This window comes from Mirounga angustirostris, unplaced genomic scaffold, assembly GCF_029215605.1.
Source record: "Mirounga angustirostris isolate CCGP_5_RB_7025 unplaced genomic scaffold, mMirAng1.0.hap1 SCAF_3, whole genome shotgun sequence".
In the NCBI taxonomy this organism is placed as follows: domain Eukaryota; kingdom Metazoa; phylum Chordata; class Mammalia; order Carnivora; family Phocidae; genus Mirounga; species Mirounga angustirostris.
In genome coordinates, this window is record NW_026991711.1 from 94,307,982 (window position 1) to 94,334,007 (window position 26,026).

At 37.7% G+C, this 26,026-nt stretch overlaps 1 protein-coding gene across 4 annotated transcripts in view; it reads right to left on the bottom strand.

Moving 5' to 3' along the window:
• EPB41L5 (erythrocyte membrane protein band 4.1 like 5) overlaps window positions 1-26,026 on the bottom strand; it is a 143,116-nt gene that overhangs the window by 89,315 nt on the left and 27,775 nt on the right. For all 4 annotated transcript variants that reach the window (XM_064586415.1, XM_064586414.1, XM_064586416.1 and 1 more), the window contains 6 exons: window positions 7,101-7,143; window positions 6,007-6,085; window positions 4,948-4,992; window positions 4,716-4,768; window positions 982-1,102; window positions 762-849 (listed from right to left, as the gene is read on the bottom strand). In XM_064586415.1, the coding sequence (XP_064442485.1) occupies window positions 762-849; window positions 982-1,102; window positions 4,716-4,768; window positions 4,948-4,992; window positions 6,007-6,085; window positions 7,101-7,143 (429 nt within the window). The remainder of the gene's footprint in view (window positions 1-761; window positions 850-981; window positions 1,103-4,715; window positions 4,769-4,947; window positions 4,993-6,006; window positions 6,086-7,100; window positions 7,144-26,026) is intronic.

Here is a 26,026-nt window from a genome sequence, read left to right on the forward strand (position 1 = left end):
TGTTATCACTGAAAATACACTGTGGTATACTTCCACTACAAAGAAAGTTCTTTGCAGATTCTGTCTGTATTCTATTTACCATTTAAATTACAAAATTTTAAAAAGACTGCCTCTCTGGAAAATTTAGTCTTAATTTTAGTAATTTAAATAACCATACAAGCTGTATAACATACTTATCAAAGTCCTCTCAACTATATATTTTCTACTTTGCTTCCTAAATTATTTTAATTTTTAAACCGTCTACTCAGAGGCGCCTGGGTGGCTCAGTCATTAAGCATCTGCCTCCGGCTCAGGTCATGATCTTAGGATCCTGGGACTGAGCCCCACGTCGGCTCCCTGCTCAGCGGGAAGCCTGCTTCTCCCTCTCCCACTCCCCCTGCTCGGGTTCCCTCTCTCACTGTGTCTCTGTCAAATAAATAAAATCTTTAAAAAAAAAAAAAATAGTCTACTCAGCTTAAGTGATAGAAGATGATATGAATATGAGGTGAAAGAATAAAAAGTGGTTTAAAAATCTAAAAAATATAATAATAACACCTTAAAAGCACAGATATACCTTTTTGGAGATTTTGGTTGTTTCTCTTCTTTCTTACAATGAAACTTTATGTGAGATTCTCATATTTAATCTCAACGTTTATAACACATCCAAAGTACCCAGTGCTATACTATGCCATCTCCGTGCATTCCCTCATAGAAAAATGCCATAGTTACCTTGAATCTTGAAGGAATAAACTTTTTAAAAAGCATCACAACACAGTACTTACCTTGACCACATGCATATCAACCCCATACATTTCTAACCATTTGGCTTTATTCAGGTAATTGGTTTCAGCTTGTGCTGGTGTCTGACCTCTGAAATTTAAAAATTAATAATGTTTAAAATAATAATAAACATAAATTTTTTATTTATAACAGAAATAGAAGAAAACAAATATAAAATCATTGTGGCCATGTTAAAGAAAAGTGTGATCAAATGTCAAGTACCTGTATTCCTTCCATTTCTCAAAAATAGCCAGCTCCATCTCTTCAGTCTGAATCGGCACAAACCTGAACTCAGATACAAGTTCAGGACTATGCTCAGCAAGATCATAGTCACCAAGTTCAGCTATAAACATAAGTTTCACAAAGTTAAATTTTGTTAAGTTTATTTCCTGCTGAATCTTTCTTCAAAACTCATTTTATTAATAAAAATCGCTAAGATTAGATTCTTTTCTTACACTAGCAGTAAGTCATAACACCCAGATCATTCCCCAAAATAAATCTAGCTCAGACTAACAACCTGTCAACGTCTATACACACAATCACATATTTGTGGTTGGTGGTATATTTTCAAATAAATGTGTTTCTGTTAATTTATTTCATACCTTATAATGCTTAGCTTTTGAAAACTTTCTAGACTTCCTTAGAGAAATACCTTTTGGCCTTATAATAAATAGACAAAAATATTTAGCAACCTTTAAAAAAACAATTAGCAGGCATCCATTAAAAATCTAATATGCAGAGGGGCACCTGGGTGGCTCAGTTGGTTTAGCATCAGACTCTTGATTTCGGCTCAGGTCATGATCTCAGGGTCATGAGACTGAGACCCACGTCAGGCTCCGCACTGGTGCAGAGATTCTCTCTCTCTCTCTCTCCCCCTTCCCACCCCCAGCTTGTGCACACGCTTAAGAGTCTCTCTCTCTCTCTCTCCCCCTTCCCACCCCCAGCTTGTGCACACGCTCTCTCTTAAAAAAAAAAAAAAATCTAATGTGCAGAGAACATGACATCATACACCACTAACAGATACAGTCTTGGAGTGCCTGGGGGGCTCAATTGGTTAAGTGTCCAACTCTTGATTTCAGCTCAGATCATGATCTCAGGGTCATGGGATCCAGCCCCGGGTCGGGCTCCATGCTCAGCATGGAGTCTGCTTATTCCTCTCCCTCTGCTCTTCCCCCTATTTGCACTCTTTTTCCCCTCTTTCAAATAAATAAATAAATAAATAAAATCTTAAAAAAAAAAAAAAAGATACAGTCTCTGTCCTCCTGGAATTGTAAATTGTTAATCCTAAAGAAATAACTGAAAGAGGGGCATCTGGGTGGCTCAGTAGGTTAAGTGTCTGCCTTCGGTTCAGGTCATGACCCCAGGGTCCTGGGATCTAGTCCCGCATTAGGCTCCCTGCTCAGCAGGGAATCTGCTTCTCCCTCTCCGTCTGCCCCTCCCCCCTGCTCATGCTCTCTCTCTCTCTCTCTCTCAGAAATAAAATCTTTTTTAAAAAATTTAAAAATTAAAAAAAAAACTGCAAGAAAAATTAGTAAAAAATATCTGGGGAAGGGAGGCAGTAGGAAAAAACGTGGATAATGCACAAACATTTATGTACCCACCTGTGGTCACCTCTGAACTGTGGGTTTGGGGAAGCAGGGTATGTAATTCTAATTTTCTATACTTTAGACATTTTTCCTTTAAAAGAATTATTTTACTCATATTTAAAAATTAAAATATTTCCACTTTTATAAAAAAAAATCCGGCTGTGTAGGAATAAATAGATCTTGAGATAGTAATAAAAATGGTAACTCATTTATTGAACAATGACTCTACACATTAGACCTATTACAGATATATTGTCATCTATTTTCTCAACAACCTTGCAAAATATTTATTATCATGCCCACTTTATTACTGAAGAAATTGCTCTTTTGTCTGGACCATAATGTTTTTTAAGAAGCACCAAACCAAATCTGCTACCTAATGTTGTTCAGGATATATACTAAAATGGCAAGGAAAAAGTGAAAGTATGAGAAAAAGTTAATAACAAAAATTATTCTGATAAAATATAAAATTATAAATGAGAAACAAAGAACTCATTTTATGAAGATGGGAGTAGTACACTTCAGCAAATTTATTCTTAAGGACCTTAAGACAGGATTTGGCAAACTATTAGACACGGGACAAAGAGATGCACAAGATATGACGAAGTGTGAAGGAATCATGTAGATAACGGTGCTGTGGATGAAAGAGAAAGTCGGACAGAGCTTTTACTTAGGAAAAAAATGTGATAAGTAGAGTTAAGAGATAACAAAATAGAGCCACAATGCATGAATCAATAAGTAGTAAGCACTACTTTGAATAGTGTTTTGTTAAATACACAAAAATGTAGAAAATCACATTTTCAGGAAGCACATACCTTGGCTATCACGACACACAGTTAAGACCCAGAAAGAACATGTGAGGCCGTAACTGGCAGAACCCACACATTGACAAAGACAGCTTTTCAGTAGATGAAAGTTTTAGAATTATCAACCTCATACCGGAAGTAATAAAACATAGAAAGTGTGCTTTCAAGAAAAAATGCTGCTAAAGGCATAGCATTTCCAAGCTAGTATCTGACTTTCTGCAGATGAGAAAACAAATTCTAATTTGTAGACAGACTAGGATAGTAGACAGAGGCAGGTAGATAATCTACACCACTGACAAATTTTTGAAGTACAGAAATTTCTTCTGGTCACTAATCCCTCTATCAACAGGAAAATATGCTTTCTTAAAACAGTGAAAACATGAAATAAGCGAAAATATTAGGTTTACCATAAAAACATAAAAATTTATTCTTATTATCCATACATATGCAAATAAATACTACTGATCCTAGAGGGATTAGGAATAAATATGTAATCGCCAAAAAAGTATAAATGCCTTCATAATCATTAATTTTATTTGTATTCGAGTATATACAAATACTCCAATAGAATATTTCTGTTTTGTGAATGAGGACCAAAATTATAGTTTTCTCAAAACGTTAATTTTTCAGGAAAAAAATTACCTAAGCTTAACAGTATTTGGTCAGTATAACAAGGTACAAAACAGTGAGTTTTTCATTAATCTCATTTATTGGAAAATACTTTTTTTATTGTTAAAATAACCATCAGGAACTTTGAAACATAAAACTAAAAAAAGCAAAACATGTGACTATTGCAAAAATTTACTCCTATATCCCTGCATTCTTTTCAAGGAAAAAAAGTAGCAGAAGGTCCCGTTATACTTATTGAATTATCAAGTCAACAGCAATTTTTGTTTGAAAACAAGGTACAGATGGAAAGGGAGCAAATAAAATGAAAGGGAAGAAAAAGAAGGCAATGTTCTAAAACAAGTGAAAGTAATAGTTAGGGTTGGATATTGATACAAGTTTACACAACAACAGCAGTGTTACTTTTCTTGGCACATCACTTTGAATCTTTTGAAATTCTTAACTAAAAATATACAAAAAAGAATTATGCTTTGAGGGCACCTGGGTGGCTCAGTTGGTTAAGCGACTGCCTTCGGCTCAGGTCATTATCCTGGAGTCCCGGGATCGAGTCCCGCATCGGGCTCCCTGCTCGGCAGGGAGTCTGCTTCTCCCTCTGACCCTCCCCCCTCTCATGTGCTCTCTCTCATTCTCTCTCTCTCAAATAAATAAATAAAATCTTTAAAAAAAAAAAAAAAAGAATTATGCTTTGGGGTGCCTGGGTGGCTCAGTCGTTAAGTGTCTGCCTTCGGCTCAGGTCATGATCCCAGGATCCTGGGATCAAGCCCCGCATCGGGCTCCCTGCTCTGCGGGAAGCCTGCTTCTCCCCTCCCCCACTCCCCCTGCTTGTGTTCCCTCTCTCACTGTGTCTCTCTCTGTCAAATAAATAAATAAAATCTTAAAAAAAAAAAAAAAAAAGAATTACGCTTTATTCTTAACAGTCAACATAAGAACTGCTTACCTTGCAGATTATAAGCTGCCAACTGAACTGCTGTATCAAAGGGACACTCTAATCTGAGACCAAAACATAAATTTGTTAGACAAGTCAACTTCACAAGCTTCATTTTAAGATAAGTGGAAATAATACATACTTTATGTTGACCATTTCTTTTTCATAATTAACTATGAATTTATTTTTCAAAATCATTTTCAATTACTTAAAATGTGGTTTACCTTAAATAACTGATACTCACTTTCCACTGAGAATATCCTGTTTTAACTGAAGAACAAATAAATACCTAATAAAAATAAAAAGCACACATTTAACTAAACAGAACAATTTACTTTGAAAAATAATCCTACCGTTCTAATTTGAGAAGAAACATTCTTAATTACAGAATTTTACCTCCAATGGAATCTATAATAGAAAAAAATATGAAAAAAAAACAACAAAAAAACAAAAAAAAGGGGGCAATAAACATCAGGAGGATGTCCATAACAGCAAGGAATAGAAGGCCACAGAGTACAAGTACAACCACCTTAAGATTAAAGGTTTTAAGCAAATTATTGAGAATAAGCTCTGTGATCTAATTTAACACTACTCTCACAACACAAGTCACCTCGTATGTGAAAGGATACAGGGATGTATGTTACAATGGAGATTAGCTATAATCTCACTGGCAGAATATTCAAGAGGAAACCCTTCTAAAGGGACTTGGCAACTCAGTTTTTACTTAATAAACAGTATGTGTGAGTGAATCATGGATTTACCATATAGAGTCAGTGAAAAAACATGAAGGAGGCAGGACAAAATAAAAATAATTGTATATAACCTACTTAAAGTTTGTTTAAAACTATTCAAACCAAATCAGGATCTAATATTTTTCATCAATGGCATTTCAATAGGTAAAGTCAGGAGCCAACTTGAATAAACTCCCAGTGGCCAAAGATAGATCATTTTGAACATCAATAAACATCAATAAATATAATACGGCAGCATAGTCAAACATACCAGTCCTGTTTAAAATCCATGAGTTGATAATGACACTTAAAAAAAAGAACTCAACTAGTTACCTTTAGAGGATGCTAGGGAACCAACTCTTTTTTTGGAAAATTGATAAAGGAAAAAAAAAATCCTACACTTAAAAACACTGTCCCAAAATGAAATTCTATTGTCTGAGGTCTTAACCAAAGGCAAGAGAGATCCATTTCATTAGTGGTCTACAAGCTGGAAAGAACTATAAAGGCAATCTTCCAACATCTTTAGCTAGCTGACCAAAACTTCACCCTGTACAACTCTAGAGTGGTCTTACCGTGTTAGCTCTTCACGAAGATTATTTGGTTCTGAGGAATAAAATTTAACTCGAAGATGCAGACAATAGGGTGAACCAACTGTCATTAAAAAACAAAAACAAACAAACAAAAATACTTTAACTTTTTATGTAACTATTCTAAGAGTAAGAATTTTCAGTCAGTAAATTTGTTAAAAAGTCTACTGAAGTGAAGACAGAAGGTAACATTATCGTGGCAATAGTTCATGCACCAAAATATCGTATGGCTTAATTGAAGCCTCCCAGGCTTTAATTACACGTAACACAAAAAAATCAATCAGCAGATTTTTTAAATGTACCAACCATCATATAGTACTATCACAATCAGCTGTCCTCCCAAGAATAGATAGTTCTAGATTAATTCTAACAGTTCTGGGCCAAATGCATCAAATATAAGTTTTGACTATGCAATCTAACAGCCCAAAAAAAAACCTGGCAAGCTGTATTTCTTGTGAATACTGAGTAATGCCTAGGTTATTAACTGCTCATGGCAAATCCCCCCCACACACACTTTCCAATTCATTTCACCTACTCCACACTGATGTCTGAATTCTCAGTGGTCCCATTATTTTGTAAAGACAAAAGTTGAGACGCTCTGAAACCTCTTACGACAAAGGACAAACTGAATTACAAACCGGACATTGGTATCTTCCCCTGACTATTGCTAGGAATAATAACATTTTATGTGAATTGTTTCATTTCATTACTCTTAATTTTTAAAAGTTACATCTTTAAAGTCTCAAAATATTTTATAGAGCAGGGCAGATGCCAAATAGGAAAATTCCAACCTAAGTAAATTACTAAAAGTTAAGCATCTCATGAGAACTCAATCTCCTTTGCAAGCTGCAAGTCTTTCTCCAGGAAATAAACTGTAAAGCACTTGAGACTCTAGATTACTATTAACCCTATATTAACTTAGGGGGTAGGTCAGTGTATCAAATCGAAATTATCTTTAGAAAGTAGAGATGCTAAGAAACTCATCTGAAATATGATCTCTTTATTAGGAATCAGAGCTTCTAATACATAATTACATATAATTAAATTCACTTTTTGTTCACAATTTTTTCAACACTTACTTTTTACTTGCTTTTTGATGCTCTTGGTACCATCTAGCCAGTGCTGAAAACAAAAGCAAAAATCAGATGTGAAGCAGATGACAGAACTCAACATTTTCATTAATAACAGTTAATTTTCATCATGCTTCAGTGATAGCCACAAGGAAGTATCTCATAAGAGAAAAACAAAAGTGAGAATGAAAATGGGAGGAGGATTATCTGCCCCAACATCTACAGCAAACTTAGGACACACAAGCAAAAAATGACCCAAAACCAGATACAGGACTTCTTTTTTTTTTTTTTTTTTAAGATTTAAGAGAGAGAGAGTGAGCAAGCAAGAGTGGAGGGGCAGGGGGGAGGAGCAGAGGGAGAGGGACAAGCAGACTCCACGTTGAGCACAGAGCTCTACGTGGTGCTCAATCCCAGGACCCTGACTGAGATCATGACCCGTGCTGAAATCAAAGAGTCGGCCACTCAACCAACTGAGACACCCAGGTGCCCCTCAGATAAAGGACTTCTTAAAACAGTTCCTCTGATCCCTCATAGTAACAAGGATGGTATTTTAAATTCTGCCCTTAGTTTTCCTATTTCCCCAAAAAATTAACTCTCATACTCCACTGCCTGGTTCATTCTTGTGATAAAAATGTAAGATTTACTAGGAGATCATAACCAAAAATGAGAGGAAGTAACAGTGTCACTTAAATTTTACAAAAAGATACTACTCAGAAGTAGTACTCTTTGAAAGAGCCTACACTATAAAATTAGATCTCATAACTAAGGCCCCACCTATTAAATGAAGCAATCTTTGCTCCTTTGCTTTACAAATAAAAAATGTTAACTGTGACTATAGTAGACTTCTGGTTTCAAAACTAATAGTCTTTTGATTTCTGTAACCTCCCCACTATGAAATGTCCATAACACAAACAGACTTTAAGAGGCAATTCCAGAGGTTTCCACAGATAAACCATTCTCAGCTCACTTCTCACTATTAATCCCTTTACAACACCAAGTCCTAACAGTGGCAGGATGCACTCATCCAACTAAGATATACATGATTGTGTTCTCTCCAGCATGCTTACAATTCCAAGCACCCTAAAAACGAAAGGAGTGCTCTTGTGCTAACTAGTTCACAGAGCTAAAGAATCCAGTTTCAGAAATCCAGATAGGCAAAGAGTGGGTAAACAAGGCTGCATTGTTAATAGCCTTGTAACCGTTTGCTTTTCTTGCCAATTATTTGCCTAGCCTCTTCTCTCCATTTTCCAAGATCCAAAAGTGAAATTCACAGAACTACCAGTGTGCAAGCGAAGTACCTCTTCATGTTGAAATAAGATGCTCAGTAAATATTTCAAAAGGCAATTAAATACTATGCAATATTTTCTCTGGATCCCAAGTGTGTGTAGGCTACTTAGCCATTTCTCTTTTTTTTTTAAGATTTTATTTTTAAGTAATCTCTACATCCAATGTTGTGCTCAAACTCACAACCCTGAGATCAAGAGTTGCATGCTTGGGGCGCCTGGGTGGCTAGGTCGGACAAGTGTCTGCCTTCGGCTCAGGTCACGATCTCAAGGTCCTAGGACTGAGCCCCGAGTCGGGCTCCCTGTTCAAAAGGGAGTCTGCTTCTCCCTCTGCCTCTGCCTCCACCCCGCTGCTCAGGCTCTCTCTTTCAAATAATAAAATCTTAAAAAAAAAAAAAAAAAAGAGGGAGAGAGAGAGTTGCATGCTCTACCAACTGAGCCAGGAAGGAGCCCCAGCCATCTCTCATTTTTTAATAAATTCAGTTGGACATCCACTTTTAAGCCTATTTCAATCTAGAAACTGTTCAGTTTTACACATCCCTCCAATAGAATACTAGGCTGGCCAGCAGAAACACAATTCAATCTATTAGCAGAAAAGATGTCAACCTAGTACAGCAAAAAGTCCATCCATCATGGCCAATGATAGCAACTAAATATCCAAAAATCCCAAACTTAATTATGTTAATACCTACTATAGCCTGATGTCAATCACATATTGGATATAAGATAAAATTAGTTTTTATACCCCGGATAGTCTTCCACCCACAACATGAATCCCAGAAGTTGCTCTATCTTCAGGTTTTATTTACTCTACTGCAATGAATTAACAGGTGTCTGCTGGTGGCCTGGGCAATCTTACATGCCTATGGTTAGGGAGACCCCTACACCATAATGAGCACAAATGAGTACAACTCCATCAGGAGGCAATTTAACGATGCCTTAAAAAAAATTGTCTTTGGAACCATGAGAGACGATGGACTCTGAAAAACAAACTGAGGGTTCTAGAGGGGAGGGGGGTGGGAGGATGGGTTAGCCTGGTAATGGGTATTGAGGAGGGCACATTCTGCATGGAGCACTGGGTGTTATGCACAAACAATGAATCATGGAACACTACATCTAAAACTAATGATGTAATGTATGGGGATTAACATAAGAATAAAAAAAAATTGTCTTTGACTCAGCCAATTCTACACCTAGAAATAATTATGGATGTGTGCAGATTTACTTACATGGAATTATGTGAGAGAAAGTTAAGACAATATATATATATTCAACAAGAGTGAACTGATTAAATAAAGTATTTCAATATGATAGAACAGCATGCAGCAATTAAAAACAAGGAAAGCAAATATTTAAGGATCTGGAAAACTATTTACAATATATTGTTAAATTTTAAAAGGCAGGTTACAAAATATAATTGTTTTGCCAAAATGTACAAGTTTATAATAAAAACATGCTTTTTTTCTTTTGGACTGAGATAATCTATAACAAAACAGTAACACTCTAGGGGGTGGATACTGCTGGTGATAATTTTTCTTCTTTGTGCCTTCCTCTATTTTCAACTTACTCTACAATGAGCACATATTATTTAAAATACAGACCCCCTTACTTTAGTATTTTATATAAATAATATATTTATATGGTTTACTTTTGGGGTAGTATGAAAAGGTATGGTCAGCAGTCCCTCTACTCCCTGCAATAGGCCACCCCTCCATATACCCAATTTCTATCACCACATCCACCCTCCAACAAGATGTTACTGGTTTCTGACTCCTCCAAGAGTTTCTTCAAACAGGGAAGGAAGAAAAAAAACTGTATATATGTTGGTAGAACCTAGAGAACATTAACAATGGACTGAACATCAACAGGCTAACTATAAATTTTGACAGAATAAGCTTTGAGGAATATAAAGAAGGAAACATTAATGTAAGACCACGTGCTACTTCAAAAACAATCCATAGTCTTCTAGACAGTTATAACTTAAATTTCTTCCTGTTTAAGAACATGTAAGAGCTAGTCTCAAAAATACACCTTTAATCTTTAATTTGTACCCTACTACTCTAAGAAGCACATTAAACATAAAACCATCCCCGGAAACAGGGTTTTCTTCCAAGCAGGCATTTTAGTCTCTTCTTTACCTGCATATAATAACAGCTTCTAATATCTGCACTCCCTTAAGATGACCCAAACTCAGATAATGCATCAAGCACATTTTAAAGTGAAATTTAGGAGCTGGGGAGTTCTGGGTGACTTCTGGGGAAGGTCTGAGTTCATGTTTGCATATTCTCAAGTCTGTTTTCTTTCATCTCCTCCACATTCCAAGCCCAGGGACTGGAAAATTCAGAACTCAGAGACAGGCACTGATAGGATTTTCCTTCAGTAAGGGTCTTTAGGAGTTGAATTTAAATTACAGTAGAAGATAAAGGTGAGAGCATGCAGATATAGATTCTTGCATGCTTAGTGCAAAACTAACACAGTCTTCTTTCCCCATCATACCTTAAAACGAGTTTTTTAAAGATTTTATTTATTCATTTGACAGAGAGACAGTGAGAGAGGGAACACAAGCAGGGGGTAGTGGGAGAGGGAGAAGCAGGCTTCCCGCTGAGCAGGGAGCCTTATTTGGGGCTCGATCCCAGGACCCCGGGATCATGACCTGAGCCGAAGGCAGATGCTTAACAACTGAGCCACCCAGGTGCCCCAATTACCTCATTTTAAAGTTTGGTTGATAAACTTAGACATCAAAGGATGTGGGAAGCCATCCTATAAAGCTGGGCATGAAAGAACAATTACTACCTGTGTGTGTCTTAAATTATAAATAGTATGTAATCACAATCACAACAGACATAACTAAATCAAACAAAGAATCACCTAGGGAGCTTCCAAAACACTAACATGCACACACACCCTCATCCCAGTCCCTAAGCCAAACAGTCTGTAAACAGCTCTTCAAATAAATGATTCCTGACTTCTAACCACCTACACAGCTCTACTAAAGAAATACCCCACTACTTTTGCTCAAAGAGCAGAGTCTAAACAGAGAAATGTTAACCGCCTTTCAAAACAATTGCATCTGCAAAAAATATTTCTCCTTTGAAGAGTAGAGGTTTATGCTCTGAATTAAAAGATCATTTCAAAATTTTAAACAATTAACAAAATGTTAAAAAAAATCTACGCTATAGGGCGCCTGGGTGGCTCAGTTGGTTAAGCGACTGCCTTCGGCTCAGGTCATGATCCTGGAGTCCCTGGATCGAGTCCCGCATCGGGCTCCCTGCTCGGCGGGGAGTCTGCTTCTCCTTCTGACCCTCCCCCCTCTCATGTGCTTTCTCTCTCTCTCAAATAAATAAATAAAATCTTTAAAAAAAAAATCTACGCTATAAAAATGGAGAACCAATACAGTGCATTGCTGTAATCTAACTGAAACATTTCAATTTAGTCTAAATTCATTATAAATTCTTCCTGGGTGATTACTTTCTTGGTATTAACAGTCTGTGTTATAAGACATTTCAAATGAAGAGTTAGATAAGCCATTAAAATATATTTCCCTCTGTGCCTTTCTCTGTATTATTAGTATGCCCTCTTAAAATTCTTAAAAGTCAAATTCATAATGGAAATGTAGGTAAGTGAGGCAGGTTTTATATTCACTCTCCAGAGACAGAGCATGTAATCTATTTTGGAAATACACTTTTTACAGCTCCTCCTTATTTAACAAATATACGTGTGCCCGTGTGTGTTACAATATGCACATATGTTTAACACACACTTTTCTTTTTTTTAATAAAGATTTTATTTATTCATTAGAGAGATGGAGCACACAAGCAGGGGGAGAGGCAGAGGGAGAAGGAGAAGCAGACTTCCCACTGAGCTGGGAGCCCGACGTGGGGCTTGATCCCAGGACCTGGAGATCATGACCTGAGTGGAAGGCAGATGCTTAACATGTGAGCCACCCAGGCGCCCCACTTTATTTCTATATATATATTTCACTCCCCACTACTTTATTGAATTTCTTCTTTGTGTTAGGTTCTTAGTTAATGTACAATCCAATCATCTGCCAACAATGTTAATTTTACCTCCTGCTTTCCAACCTTTATAATAAAACTTCTGTAACTGCATTTGCTGGCACTTCTATTATGAAATTAAATAGCACTGGTAATAATAGACAAATTATCATCTTGTCTTTAGTAGAAATGCTTCTATCATTCCTCTATTAATCTAGGGCTGTTGTTGATTACTGTTTGTAATCAAGTATCTGTGCAGAAAGAGAGCAGAGCCACTGAGTAATCACCAGGTCTGTTCTCCACAGGTGCCACCTACACGGGTTGTACCACATGTCCACTCAGCACCTAGAAATGGAAAGAAGTACTCCTTCGAAAGCTGGATAGCGCTACACAGACAGAAAGAAGGTCCATTCCATACAGGCCAAAGTCCATTGTGTTTATTCAAGGAATTCTGGGGATAGAAAGAAGGGGCTTACCAGTCCACCAAAACACCACTTGGTAAGAATTCTAGACTCAAGTATTATCTGCACAACCTCAGATAAGTGAAGGTCAGCAAGACAAACACAGCTCACACATTATGCCTACAGTACCTGAAATAGCTGAATTCTAAAACTGGAACAAGAATAGCCTCCTTCCCTTAACTCAGTGAGCTCGGATTTGCTATCAAGGGAACAGACTGCTGCAGCCGCCAGGTGTGCACCTGTAACACATTTACTCTGTGTTCCACTAGACAATAAAGTGTCTTCTAAGCTTTGGATCTAACATCTCCATTTCCATTTCCATTCAGTGTTGTCTTTAAATGCCATCAACTTCAACTAATCAAGTTACTTTATTTTCTTTGTGGTAAAGATTTTAGTTCTGATCTTTTTTGAATGTAGTTTCACTTAAGTGTATGCCAAAGCAATAACAGCGTAAATGAAGGGTTAAACTGTTCAGAATTGGCACACATCACATCAACTCAGATTCCACTGCCAAAGGCAAGTCACACCCGAGCCTGATATCAACTGAGCAAGAAAGTACAATCCTCTTAAAACAAAGGCAGGAAACAAATGGCATGAAAAACCATACATGACAAATTGTATCAACTGATACTGAATCATCCCTGCATTTCTGAGAATAAACTCCACCTGATCATAATGTATTACTTACACTTTTAATAGGCTGCTGAATACTATGTGCTGACAATTAGGATTTTTACACAGAGAACAAGGGAAGTTTAAACAATATATGTAGAACCAATACAAGCGATCAAATCAACCTTTTAAAAAGGCAAAAAAAAAAAAAACGCTTCTCAGCCTTTTGGCTAAGATCAAGTGTAAAAGGGCAAAAAAAAAAAAAAAAAAAATTACTACTGACCTGTTAAAGTTCATTTTCATTCTTTTCCAAGTAAAGGGGATCTTTGTTTCCCTTTCCTGAAACATAACAGAAGTGTCTACACTCTAGATAATTCATTCTTCTCTAAGAAGTTAATGGACCAAGGGCACCTGGGTGGCTCAGTCAGTTAAGCACCAACTCTTGATTTCGGCTCTAGTCATGATCTCAGGGTCATGAGATCAAGCCCTGTGCACTCAGCACAGAATCTGCTTAAGTAAGATTCTCTCTCCTCCCCTCTGTCTTTGCCCCCTCCCCCCCCCAAATAAGCAAAGAACAAAACAAAACAAAAACCTTGATGGACCGGGCGCCTGGCTGGCTCGGTTGGTTAAGCAACTGCCTTCAGCCCGGGTCGTGATTCCGGAGTCCTGGGATCGAGTCCCACATCGGGCTCCCAGCTCAGCGGGGAGACTGCTTCTCCCTCTGACCCTCTCCCCTCTCGTGCTATTTCTCTGTCTCTCTCTCTTTCTCTCAAATAAATAAATAAAATCTTAAAAAAAAAAAAAAAAAAAAAACCTTGATGGACCAGTTAAAATTCTAAGCTCTAAATATGAAGCTTGAAAAACTTCACCAAACAGACGTCACTAACATAGGCCAGAGGGTTAAATCTTGGTCCTGAGATTTATTTTGTTTGGCCCAGACTATATTTTTCTTATTCTTTAAAAAAATTTATTATGGGGGCACCTGGGTGGCTCAGTCGGTTAAGCGTCTGCCTTCGGCTCAGGTCATGATCCCAGGGTCCTGGGATCGAGCCCCGCATCGGGCTCCCTGCTCCGCGGGAAGCCTGCTTCTCCCTCTCCCACTCCCCCTGCTTGTGTCCCCTCTCTCGCTGTCTCTCTCTCTGTCAAATAAATAAATAAAATCTTTAAAAAAAAAATTTATTATGAAATATTCACAGGAAGTTACAATGATAATAGTGAGAGGTCCTGTGTACCCATCCCCACCTTCCCCCAATGCTTACATCTAACATTACTATAGTATAATACTAAAATCAGGAAACTGACCTTGGTGCAATGTTATATACCATTTTACTACAAGTTTGGACATCTGTAACTAACACCACTATCACTATAAAGAAATATTCTATTAACAACAACAACAAAATGCTCACATCACTCCTTGATAGTAAATGTAATATAGTAATATACACTTGCCCCCCCCCCCAATTTCCTTAAACCTTGGCAACCATTAATGTGATCTCCACAATTGTGTCTTTTCAAGAATGTTATATAAGTGGAATTATAAAGTATGTGACCTTTTGAGATTGGCTTTTTTCACTCATCATAACGCCCTTGAAATCCAAGTTGTTTTGAGTATTCATAGAATCAATAGATACTTCTTTTCTATTGTTGAACAGTGTTCACAGTTGATTTAATCATCAAACAACTACAGGACCTTTTGGCTTTTTCAAGTTTTTTTTTTTTGCTATTACAAATATAGTTGCTACAAATAATCATGCACGGGTTTTTGTGAGGAAATAAGTCTTCACTTCTCTGGGATAAATGGCCATGCATATAAATGCTGAATTATATGGTAAATGTATGTTTAGTATTTTAGGAAATTGCCAGATTATTTTCCATAGTGGTTGTAACATTTTTATATTCCAAATACCAATATATGAGAGATCCAGTTTCTCCACATCCTCAGTAGCATTTGGAGTTGTCACTATTTTTTATTTTAGCTATTCTAACACATGTATGATGATGACATCTCATCAAGGTCTTAATCTGCATTTCCCTGATACCTAGTGTTGGCTAACATCTTTTCATGTATTGGTCTACCATCTGTATATTCTCTTTGGTGAATGACTCTTCATGTCTTCTGTTTTCTAACTGTTGAGTTTAGGAGTTCTTTATATATGCTAGATTGAGTTCCTGGTCAGATATGTGGTTTGCAAGTATTTTCTTCCAGTGTGTAACCTGGCTTTTTACCCTCTTAACTGAGTCTTTCTCAAAGCAGAAGGTCTTAATCTTGGGGCACCTGGGTGGCACAGTCAGTTGGGTGGCCAACTCTTGATTTCAGCTCAGGTCATGATCTCAGGGTCCTGGGATGGAGCCCAGAGTCAGGCTCTGTGCTCAACGCGGAGTCTGCTTATCTCACTCCCTCTGCTCCTCCCCTGGCTCATGCTTGCTCTCTCTCTCACTCTAAAGTAAATTTTAAAATCTTAAAAAAAAAAAAAAAAAGAGGGTCTTAATCTTGATAAAGTCCATTTTATCAATTTGTTTTAATGGACTGTTTTTCATGTCCCATCAATAACTTCTCCAAGCCCTAGGTCCCAGAGATTTTCTCCTATGTATTTACCTCTAAGTTCTATTGTCCTACAGTTTATATTTGTGTTCATTATCTATTTTGAGTTAATTTTTGTACAAGTATAAGGTTTAAGCCAAGATTGATTTTTTTGTCTGATATCCAACTGCTCCAGCACCATTATTGAGACTATCCTTCTTCCATTTAATTATTTTGGCATCTCTATCAAAAATAAGTTGGTCATACTTGTGCAAGACCCTTTCTGGGTTCCTTCTTCTTCCTCTGATCTGTGTGTCTATTGCTGTGCTAATACCACAGTCTTGACTAGAGTAGTTTTAAATCTTGAAGACCAGCTGAGTGATTGCTCCCACTTTATTCCTTTTTCAAAACTGTTTCTAGATATTTTAGTTCTTTTGCCTTTCCAAATAAATCTTATTAAAATGTTGTCTATATCTATAAAAGATTTTGCTGGAATTTTGATGCAAATTGCATGAAACTTGTAGATCAACTACAGAAGAACTGATACCTTTACTTTGTTGAGTTTTCTTTTTTTTTTTCTCAAAGATTTTATTTATTTATTTGAGAGAGAGAGAATGAGAGAGAGCACATGAGAGGGGTTAGGGTCAGAGGGAGAAGCAGACTCCCTGACGAGTAGGGAGCCCGATGTGGGACTCGATCCAGGGACTCCAGGATCATGACCTGAGCCAAAGGCAGTCGTTTAACCAACTGAGCCACCCAGGCGCCCTTTTGTTGAGTTTTCTAATCCATGTACATGATATGTCTCTTCATTTATTTAGTTCTTTTTCATGAGCTACACTACATTTTAAAAGAAATTTTTTAAATGGAAGATTTAACCTACAAATCCAACCAGCTTCTCTTGAAATTATCTAAAGATAAATCCAGCAATGTTATTTGGAAACAAATGGCTGCAGCTAGACAGTCACTGCCCCTCCAGCCTCTTTTTGAATAGAAAAGGGATATGCTCCCCAGTTCACCATAATTCCTCTACCAATACTTATTAATGTTCAACAGTCTGTTACACGTCGGCTCCAATTTATCATTATGCTGTATTTCTCTGTATCTACCTCCATTAAAAATGGGAGATGAGGGCGCCGGGGTGGCTCAGTTGGTTAAGCAACTGCCTTCGGCTCAGGTCATGATCCTGGAGTCCCGGGATCGAGTCCCGCATCGGGCTCCCTGCTCAGCAGGGAGTCTGCTTCTCCCTCTGACCCTCCTCCCTCTCATGCTGTCTCTCATTCTCACTCTCAAATAAATAAAATCTTTAAAAAAAAAAAAAAAGGGAAATGAAAACATATCAAATATACAGCATCATTCAGAAAAAAGAATGAGAAAAAACATAGTTCTTCTTGGAAGTACATAACACTCCTGTCTTTTTTTTTTTTTTTTAAGATTTTATTTGACACAGAGAGAGAGACAGCGAGAGAGGGAACACAAGCAGGGGGAGTGGGAGAGTGAGAAGTAGGCTTCCTGCAGAGTAGGGAGCCTGATGTGGGGCTCGATCCCAGGACCCTGGGATCATGACCTGAGCTGAAGGCAGACGCTTAACGAATGAGCCACCCAGGTGCCCCAACACTCCTATGTCTTTTATGATGTACTCCAACTGGGCGCCTGGGTGGCTCAGTTGGTTAAGCGACTGCCTTCGGCTCAGGTCATGGTCCTGGAGTCCTGGGATCAAGTCCCGCATCGGGCTCCCTGCTCGGCGGGGAGTCTGCTTCTCCCTCTGACCCTCCTCCCTCTCGTTCTCTCTGTCTCAAATAAATAAATAAAATCTTTAAAAAAAAAAAAAAAGATGTACTCCAACTTGGAGCACCTGAGTGGCTCAGCCGTTAAGTGTCTGCCTTCGGCTCAGGTCATGATCCCAGGGTCCTGGGATCGAGCCCTGCATCGGGCTCCCTGCTCGGCGGGAAGCCTGCTTCTCCCTCTCCCACTCCCCCTGCTTGTGTTCCCTCTCTCGCTGTGTCTCTCTCTGTCAAATAAATAAATAAAATCTTTAAAAAAAAGGAAAAAAAAAGAAATAGTACCATAAAAATGTGTGTAGTCATGAGATTTAAACAAGGTTTCACCAATAGTACAGAAGAGATAAATTTTCAAAAACACTAATTATTATCATAAAGACTTTAAGAAAACACATGCAAATTAATACCATCACCAGACTTCCTTTAAGCTACAGGTTATTTCTGAAAGAAGGGTTACTAAATAAGAGTCCACAGATGGGGTTCAGGAATACCTTAATTATCTATGTATATACACAGAATATTATGTATATGCACATTTTTCTACAGAAAGCATCAACAGGGGGCGCCTGGGTGGCTCAGTTGTTAAGCATCTGCCTTCGGCTCAGGTCAGGATCCCAGGGTCCTGGGATGGAGCCCCACATCGGGCTCCCTGCTCCACGGAAAGCCTGCTTCTCCCACTCCCATTCCCACTCCCCCTGCTTATGTTCCCTCTCTCGCTCGCTCCCTGTCAAATAAATAAATAAAATCTTAAAAAAGAAAAAAAAAAGCATCCACAGATTTCATCATTATAACTCAAGGTTTAAGATCATCACTGAACTATATAAGAAGACACTAAGTTAAATTTAGATTTGAAAACAGAGGATGAGGTAGTATTCTGCAGTCAACAAAAACAAGAGTAGCCATAAATCCTAGTATGCCAGAATAATACTCATTTACACCAACCCTCATCCAGTAGGTCACCCTTGGCTCTCTAAAGTGGCTTGGTTTAAAAATGGACTCAAGAAATAAATAGCAAATCTGAATACACCAAGTAAAGAGATTGACTCAGTAATCAAAAAAATAAAAATATAATGAAAATACATGAACACTGAATAATATACAGAACTGCTGGATCACTATACTGTACAACTGAAACTAATATAACACTGTATATATGTAGGGGTGCCCGGGTGGCACAGTCAGTTAAGCATCTGACTCTTGGTTTCAACTCAGGTTGTGATCACAGGGTCTTGAAATTGAGCCCTGCATTGGGATCCACGCTCAGTGCAGAGTCGGCTTAAGACTCTCCCTCTCCTTCTGCCCCTCCCCACCCCGGCATGTGTGCACGTTCTCGCTCTCAAATAAATCTTTAAATAAATAAATTTTTAAATAAATAAATCCATACATAAAATGGGCAAAGGATATGAACAGACATTTCTCCAAAGAAGATATATGAACACCCAATAAACATGAAAAGATATTCAACATCGCTAGTCTTTAGGGAAGTTCAAGTCAAAACCATATGAGACCACTTCATACCAACTAGGACAGCTAGAATCAAAAAGAAATATTGTGTTTGTGAAGATATGGAGAAATTAGAACCCTCATACATTGCTGGTAAGAATGTGGAATGGTAGAGTCATTATGGAAAACAGTTTGGCAGTTCTTCAGAAAGTTAAAGAGTTACCTTAAGACCCAGCAAATCCACTCCTAGACACATATCCAAGAGAACTGAAACATATTCATGCAAAAAACTTGTACACAAACAGTAATAGCAGCACTATTCCTAATAGCCAAAATGAATGAACCCAAATGTCCATCAAGGAGTACGTAAACAAAATGTGGTATATATTCATACAACGGAGTATTTTTCAGCCATAAGGACCAAGTATAGAGAGACGCTACAATATAAACCTTGAAAATACTATGCTAAGCACATTTCCAGAGTCAAAAAGCTACATTATGTGATTCCATTCACATGAAATTTTCAAAATAGGCACATCCATACAAACAGAAAGATTAGTGTTTGCCAGGGGCTGTGGGACAGGGGAAATAGGGAGTGACTGGCAATGTGAACAGGGCTTCTTTTGCAAGTAATGAAAATGTTCTGGAATTAGTGGTGATGGTTGCACAAGTCTGAATATATTAAAAACCACTGGTGAATTTTATGATTTGTAAATTATATCTCGATTTTTTAAAAGTGGCCTACTTCAGGCAAAAGACTATATGGTCACCTTAAGTAAAACCAACTCTGTTTTCCTCAAGTGTATCTTCTCTCTTCCCTCTAATCCTCCTACCCTAAACCATACTTCTAGGGGGATAACTCTTCAATACTATCTCCAAAGAAGTGCTTTACATACTATTCTGTATTTATAAGGTAACTGGAATATAAGAAGCTTTCTCTTCCCAAATAATTCAGTCCCGAAGTAAGAAGGTAGTCTGGGCAATGCCAGAATCTGCACAGGAAGAGGTTAGAGACTGATTCCATCCAGAGTGAGTGATCACTCAAGTAAACATACTGATGACAGACAAAGCCTGGTTTATGTAAAAGAGAACTATAAATATGGGAGAGGAAAATACTACAATAAGCCCTGTGGCATTGGACTGGAATTGGGAGTTATGGGTATGAATTCAATGTGTCAATTTATATAGACAGAAATAAATGTGAACATATATTCCCTAAATCTGAACACAAAACCAACTGGAAAAATGGCTAATTCCAGGGCTGGAACAGGGAAATACAATATGAACATGGAACATAATCTTGACCCAGAAGTAAGGTAATACCCAAAGAATGATGGATGCACGTTAAAAGAACACAGAAGCCATCCTGAGGCAGCTCCCGTTGGCCAAACTTGGGAAACTCTGAGCATCAGAAGAAATGACAGTAACAAATTATAACACATTGGATAAGACAGGAATCCACTGGTTCATAATAAACAGAAAATTTGATAAGGAAATCTCAAAGTAACTGCCCACAAGGAAGAAAGAAAGAAAGAAGAAAGAAAAACTTAATTACAAAGAGAAAAAGAATATAATGGAGAGGCCTGGTAGATACTACCTTAATCAAGGTATCAAAGTTAATATCAAGACACTTGGGTGGCTCTGTTGGTTAAGCGTCCAGCTCTTGATTTCGGCTCAGGTCATGATTTCAGGGTTGTGAGATCAAGCCCCACGTTGGGCTCCGCACTGGGCATGGAGCCTCCTTAACATATTCTCTCCCATTCTCTTCACCCCCACTACTGCCACTCCCCATCCTGTCTCTTAAAAAAAAAAAGATTCCAAGCAAAAAGTTAGTATCACTGGTAATGGGACAAAATAAAGTTAAATGTCACTTGATAGAGTAAGAAAACACAGCATCACTTCACTTACTTTCCTGCCAAAGTGTCTAAGATTAACCTACTTCATGACCAAACATCAAACAAACCCAAACTGAGGGGTAGCCTATAAAAATTACTGAACTGTATCTTCAAAAACGTAAAAGTCAAGGAAAGACTGAGGAACCACAGTATTCCAAGATGAAGGCAACTGATGAAATCTGACACCTGAATGTAAAACATGATTCTGAACTAGACCCTTTGGCTATAAAGGACACTGTACAGACAACTGGCAAAATATGAATGGAGTCTGAGGATTAGATGGTGGTAATGTCACAACCACTTCCTGGTTTTGACGATTGTACTGAGCTATACAGAATATGCTTGTAGGAAACATACACTAAAGAATTCGGTGGGGTGGGGGGGGCGCCTGAGTGGCTCAGTAGGTTAGGCGGCTGCTTTTGGCTCAGGTCATGATCCCAGGGTCATGGGATCAAGCCCCGCATCGGGCTCTCTGCTCAGCAGGGAGCTGCTTCTCCCTCTCCCTCTGCCTGCTGCTCTGCCTACTTGTGTGTGTGCGCTCTCTCTCTCCCTGTGTCAAATAAATGAATAAATCTTAAAAAAAAAAAGAATTCAGGGGCGATGAGACATCTGCAACTTTCTCAAATGGTTCCACAAAAATAGTTATTTACACTGTTCTTGCAACTTTTCTGTAAAGATGACATTTCAACTACAAAATTCAATGTGTATGTGAACATAAAATGAGCTGGTATAAGCAAAAGTAAACAACAGCAAACTCAGATTTTATGTATTCATAGGAAGAAAAGTAAATGCATAATTCCAGTCATACATATTTTGGACTTATCTGAAATGACCAATAAACTAAACTTTAACACACTAACTTTATATATATAGGCATACATATGATATATTCAAGATTGAAATGTAACATGTAATTCCTTGATCATTTTTTTAAGGTTTTTATTTTAATTATAGTATAATTAACATACAGTGTTATATTGGTTTCAGGTGATATATAGTGATTCAACAATTCTGTACATTATTTAGTGCTATCACCCACCCACCTCCCCTCTGGTAACCATCAGTTTGTTCTCTATAATATATTTTTAAAGATTTTATTTATTTATTTATTTATTTATTTATTTGAAAGAGAGATCATGAGCGGGGGGCGGGGAGAGTAGAGGGAGAAGCAGACTCCCCACTGAGCAGGGAGCCCAATGCGGGACTCGATCCCAGGATGCTGGATCATGACCTGAGCTGAAGGCAGATGCTTAACTGACTGAGCCACTCAGGTGCCCTATTCTCTATAATTAAGTCTTTAGGTTTGCCTCTCTTTTTTTCCCTTTGCTCATTTGTTTTGTTTCTTAAATTCCACATATGAGAGAAATCAAATGGTATTTGTCCTTCTCTCACTGATTTAAATCACTTAGCATTATACTTTCTAGCTTCACCCATGTTGTTGCAAATGGCAAAGTTTCCTTTTTATGGCTGAATAATATTCCACTAGATATATATACTATCTCTTCTTTAACCATTCATCTGTCGCTGGACATTTGGGTTGCTTCTATAATTTGACTATTGGAAATGATGCTGCAATAAGCACAGAGGTGCATATATCCTCTGAATTAGTGTTTTTGTATTCTTTGGGTAAATACCCAGTAGTGTAATTCCTGGATTATAGGGTAGTTTCATTTTTATTTTTTTGAGGAACCTTATACTGTTTTCCACAATGGCTGCATCAGTTTGCATTCCCACTAACAGTGCACAAGTGTTCCTTTTTCTCTGCATCCTCACCAACACTTGTTTCTTGTTTTTTATTTTAGCCATTCTGACAGGTGTGAGGTGGTATCTCATTGTAGGTCTGATTTGCATTTCCCTGATGGTAAGTGATGATGAGCATCTTTTCATGTGTCTGTTGGTCATCTGGATGTCTTCTTTGCAGAAATGTCTGTTCATGTCTTCTGCCCATTTTTTAATTGGATAATCTGTTTTTTAAGTTTTGAGCTGTATAAGTTCTTTATATATTTTGGATACTATCCTTTTATCAGATATGTCATTTGCAAATATATTCTTCCATTCAGTAGGTTGCATTTTAGTTATTTATTTCCTTCGCAATGCAGAAGCTTTTTATTTTCATGTAGTCCCAATAATTTATTTTTGCTTTTTTCCCCTGCTTCTGGAGACATATCTAGAAAAATGCTGTTATGGCTCATGTCAGAAAAATTACTACTTGGGCTCTCTTCTAAGATTTTTATGGTTTTAGGTCTCACATTTAGGTCTTTAATCCATTTTGAGTTTAGTTTTGTGTATGATTTAAGGAAGTGACCCAGTTTCATTCTTTTGCATGTAGTTGTCCAATTTTCCCAAAACCATTTGTTGAAGAGACTGTCTTTTCCCCATCACATATTCTTGCCTCTTCTGTCAAAGACCATATAACTGTGGGCTTGTTTCTGGGCTTTTTATCCTGTTCCATTGATCTATGTGTTTGTTTTTGTGCCAGTGCCATTCTGTGTTGTTTACTATAGCTTTGTAGTGTAACTTGAAATCTGGAATTGTGATACCTCTAGCTTTGTCTTTCTTTTTCAAGACTGTTTTAGCTATTTGGGGTCTTCTGTGGTTCCATACAGATTTTAGGATTATTTGTTCTAGTTCTGTAAAAAATGCTGTTGATATTTTGATAGAGATTGCATTAAATCTGATTACTTTGTGTAGTATGGACACTTTAACAATATTTATTCTTCCAATCCATGAGCATGGAATGTCTTTCCATTTCTTTGTGTTGTCTTCAATTTCTTTCATCAATGTTTTATAGTTTTATGTTTTATAGTGTACAGGTCTTTCACCCCTTGGTTAAGTTTATTCCTAGGTATTGGTGCAATTGTAAATGAAACTGCTTTCTTAATTTCTCCTGTTGCTGCTTCATTATTAGTGTAGAGAAATGCACTAACAGTTTCTTGGTGGAGTCTTTAAGGCTTTCTATACATAATACCATGTCATCTGCAAATAGTTAAAGTTTTACTTCTTCCTTACCAATTTGGATGCCTTTGGAGTGCCTGGGTGGCTCAGCTGGTTAAGAATCTGCCTTTGGCTCAGATCATGATCTCAAAATCATGGGATTGAGCCCCGCATAGGGCTCCCCGCTCAGCAGGGAGCCTATTTCTCCTTCTCCCTCTGCCCCATGCTTGTGCTTTCTCTTTCGCTCTATCTCAAATAAATAAAATCTTAAAAAAAAAAAAAAATTTTTTTTGGATGCCTTTTATTCCTTTTTCTTACCTGATTGCTAGGACTTCCAGTACTATGTTGAATAACAGCAGTGAGAGTGAACATCTTTGTCTTGCTCCTGATTTTGGAGAAAAGCTCTCAGTTTGTCAACACTGAGTTAGCTGTGAGTTTTTCATATATGGCCTTTATTATTTTGAGGTATGTTCCCTCTAACCCACTTTGTTGAGGGTCTTTATCATGAATGGATGTTGTACTTTGTCAGATGCTTTTTCTGCATCTACTGAAACGATCAAATGGTTTTTATCCTTTCTCTTACTGATACGTATCACATTGATTGATATGCCAATATTGAACCACCTTTGCATCCCAGGAATAAACTCCAAGTGATTGTGGCGAATGATGTTGGATTTGGTTTGCTAATACTTTGTTGAGGATTTTTGCATCTCTGTTCATCAGAGATATTGGCCCTCAGTTCTCTTTTTATGTAGTGTCTTGATCTGGTTTTGGTCACTTTTTTACCCTGCCTCAACATTCTTTGGATTCTACACTTATGTCTACACACTAAATATGACAGACATGAAAATCATAGGACTAACTTAGTTTACACAGATGATCCTGGCCAAAAACTTCACTTGATCAAGTTCACTATCTTCACCAATAAACAGAACTGTTTGCAAAGTATCAATTTTGTTTCATTCTGGGGTTAAATCTGGCCACATGACAAATACCTGAGAGTCTTTTCTATGCTACTGATGTCATAAAATTGTAGAATTATGTGAGTTAGCACTTTAAGAATACTTAAAATCTTATCTAGAGGTCATTTTTTGACTAGCTTTCGTCTACCAGCTATTGTTTTTCCAGTTCAACTCACAGAGGGTATTTCAGTGACAGCAAAAACAGAAAGTAAATCTTACTAAAATTTAATCTTAATGCCTAGGTTTCTGGGCTTGGGAAGGATAAACTACAACTAAAAAGAACAGGGATTAAAAATTCTAAGGTGGGGCACCTGGGTGGCTCAGTAGGTTGGGTGTCTGCCTTTGGCTCAGGTCATGATCACAGTGTCCTAAGATCGAGCCCCGCGTCAGGGTCCCTGCTCAATGGGGAGTCCGCTTCTCCCTCTCCCTGCTCATCCTCTGTCTCTCAAATGAATAAATAAAATCTTTAAAAAAAGAAAAGTTTGGGCGCCTGGGTGGCTCAGTCGTTAAGCATCTGCCTTCGGCTCAGGTCATGATCCCGGGGTCCTGGGATCAAGTCCCACATCGGGCTCCCTGCTCGGCGGGAAGCCTGCTTCTCCCTCTCCCACTCCCCCTGCTTGTGTTCCTGCTCTCGCTGTCTCTCTCTGTCAAATAAATAAAATCATAAAATCATAAAATCATAAATAAATAAATAAATGAATAAATAAATAAATAAATAAATAAATAAAAGTTCTAAGGCGCCTGGCTGGCTCAGTTAGAGGAGCATGCAATTGCATTCTTGATCTCGGGGTCATGAGTTCAAGCCCCACGTTGGCTGTAGGATTACTTAAATAAATAAAACTTAAAAAAAAAAAAAAAAGAGTTCTAATATTGGCTTTACTAAAAACTCGTTATGACCAGAAAAAAGGTACTATATGTGTATCAAATGAGGGAAAAAATATTAATGGATCTAGTAATTCAGTAATTACTGATATTAACGAAGTGCAAATAGTACAACTTAGCAATGGCTACATGTCTATTTCTTTCCGCAATTACAATAGTCCCCCCC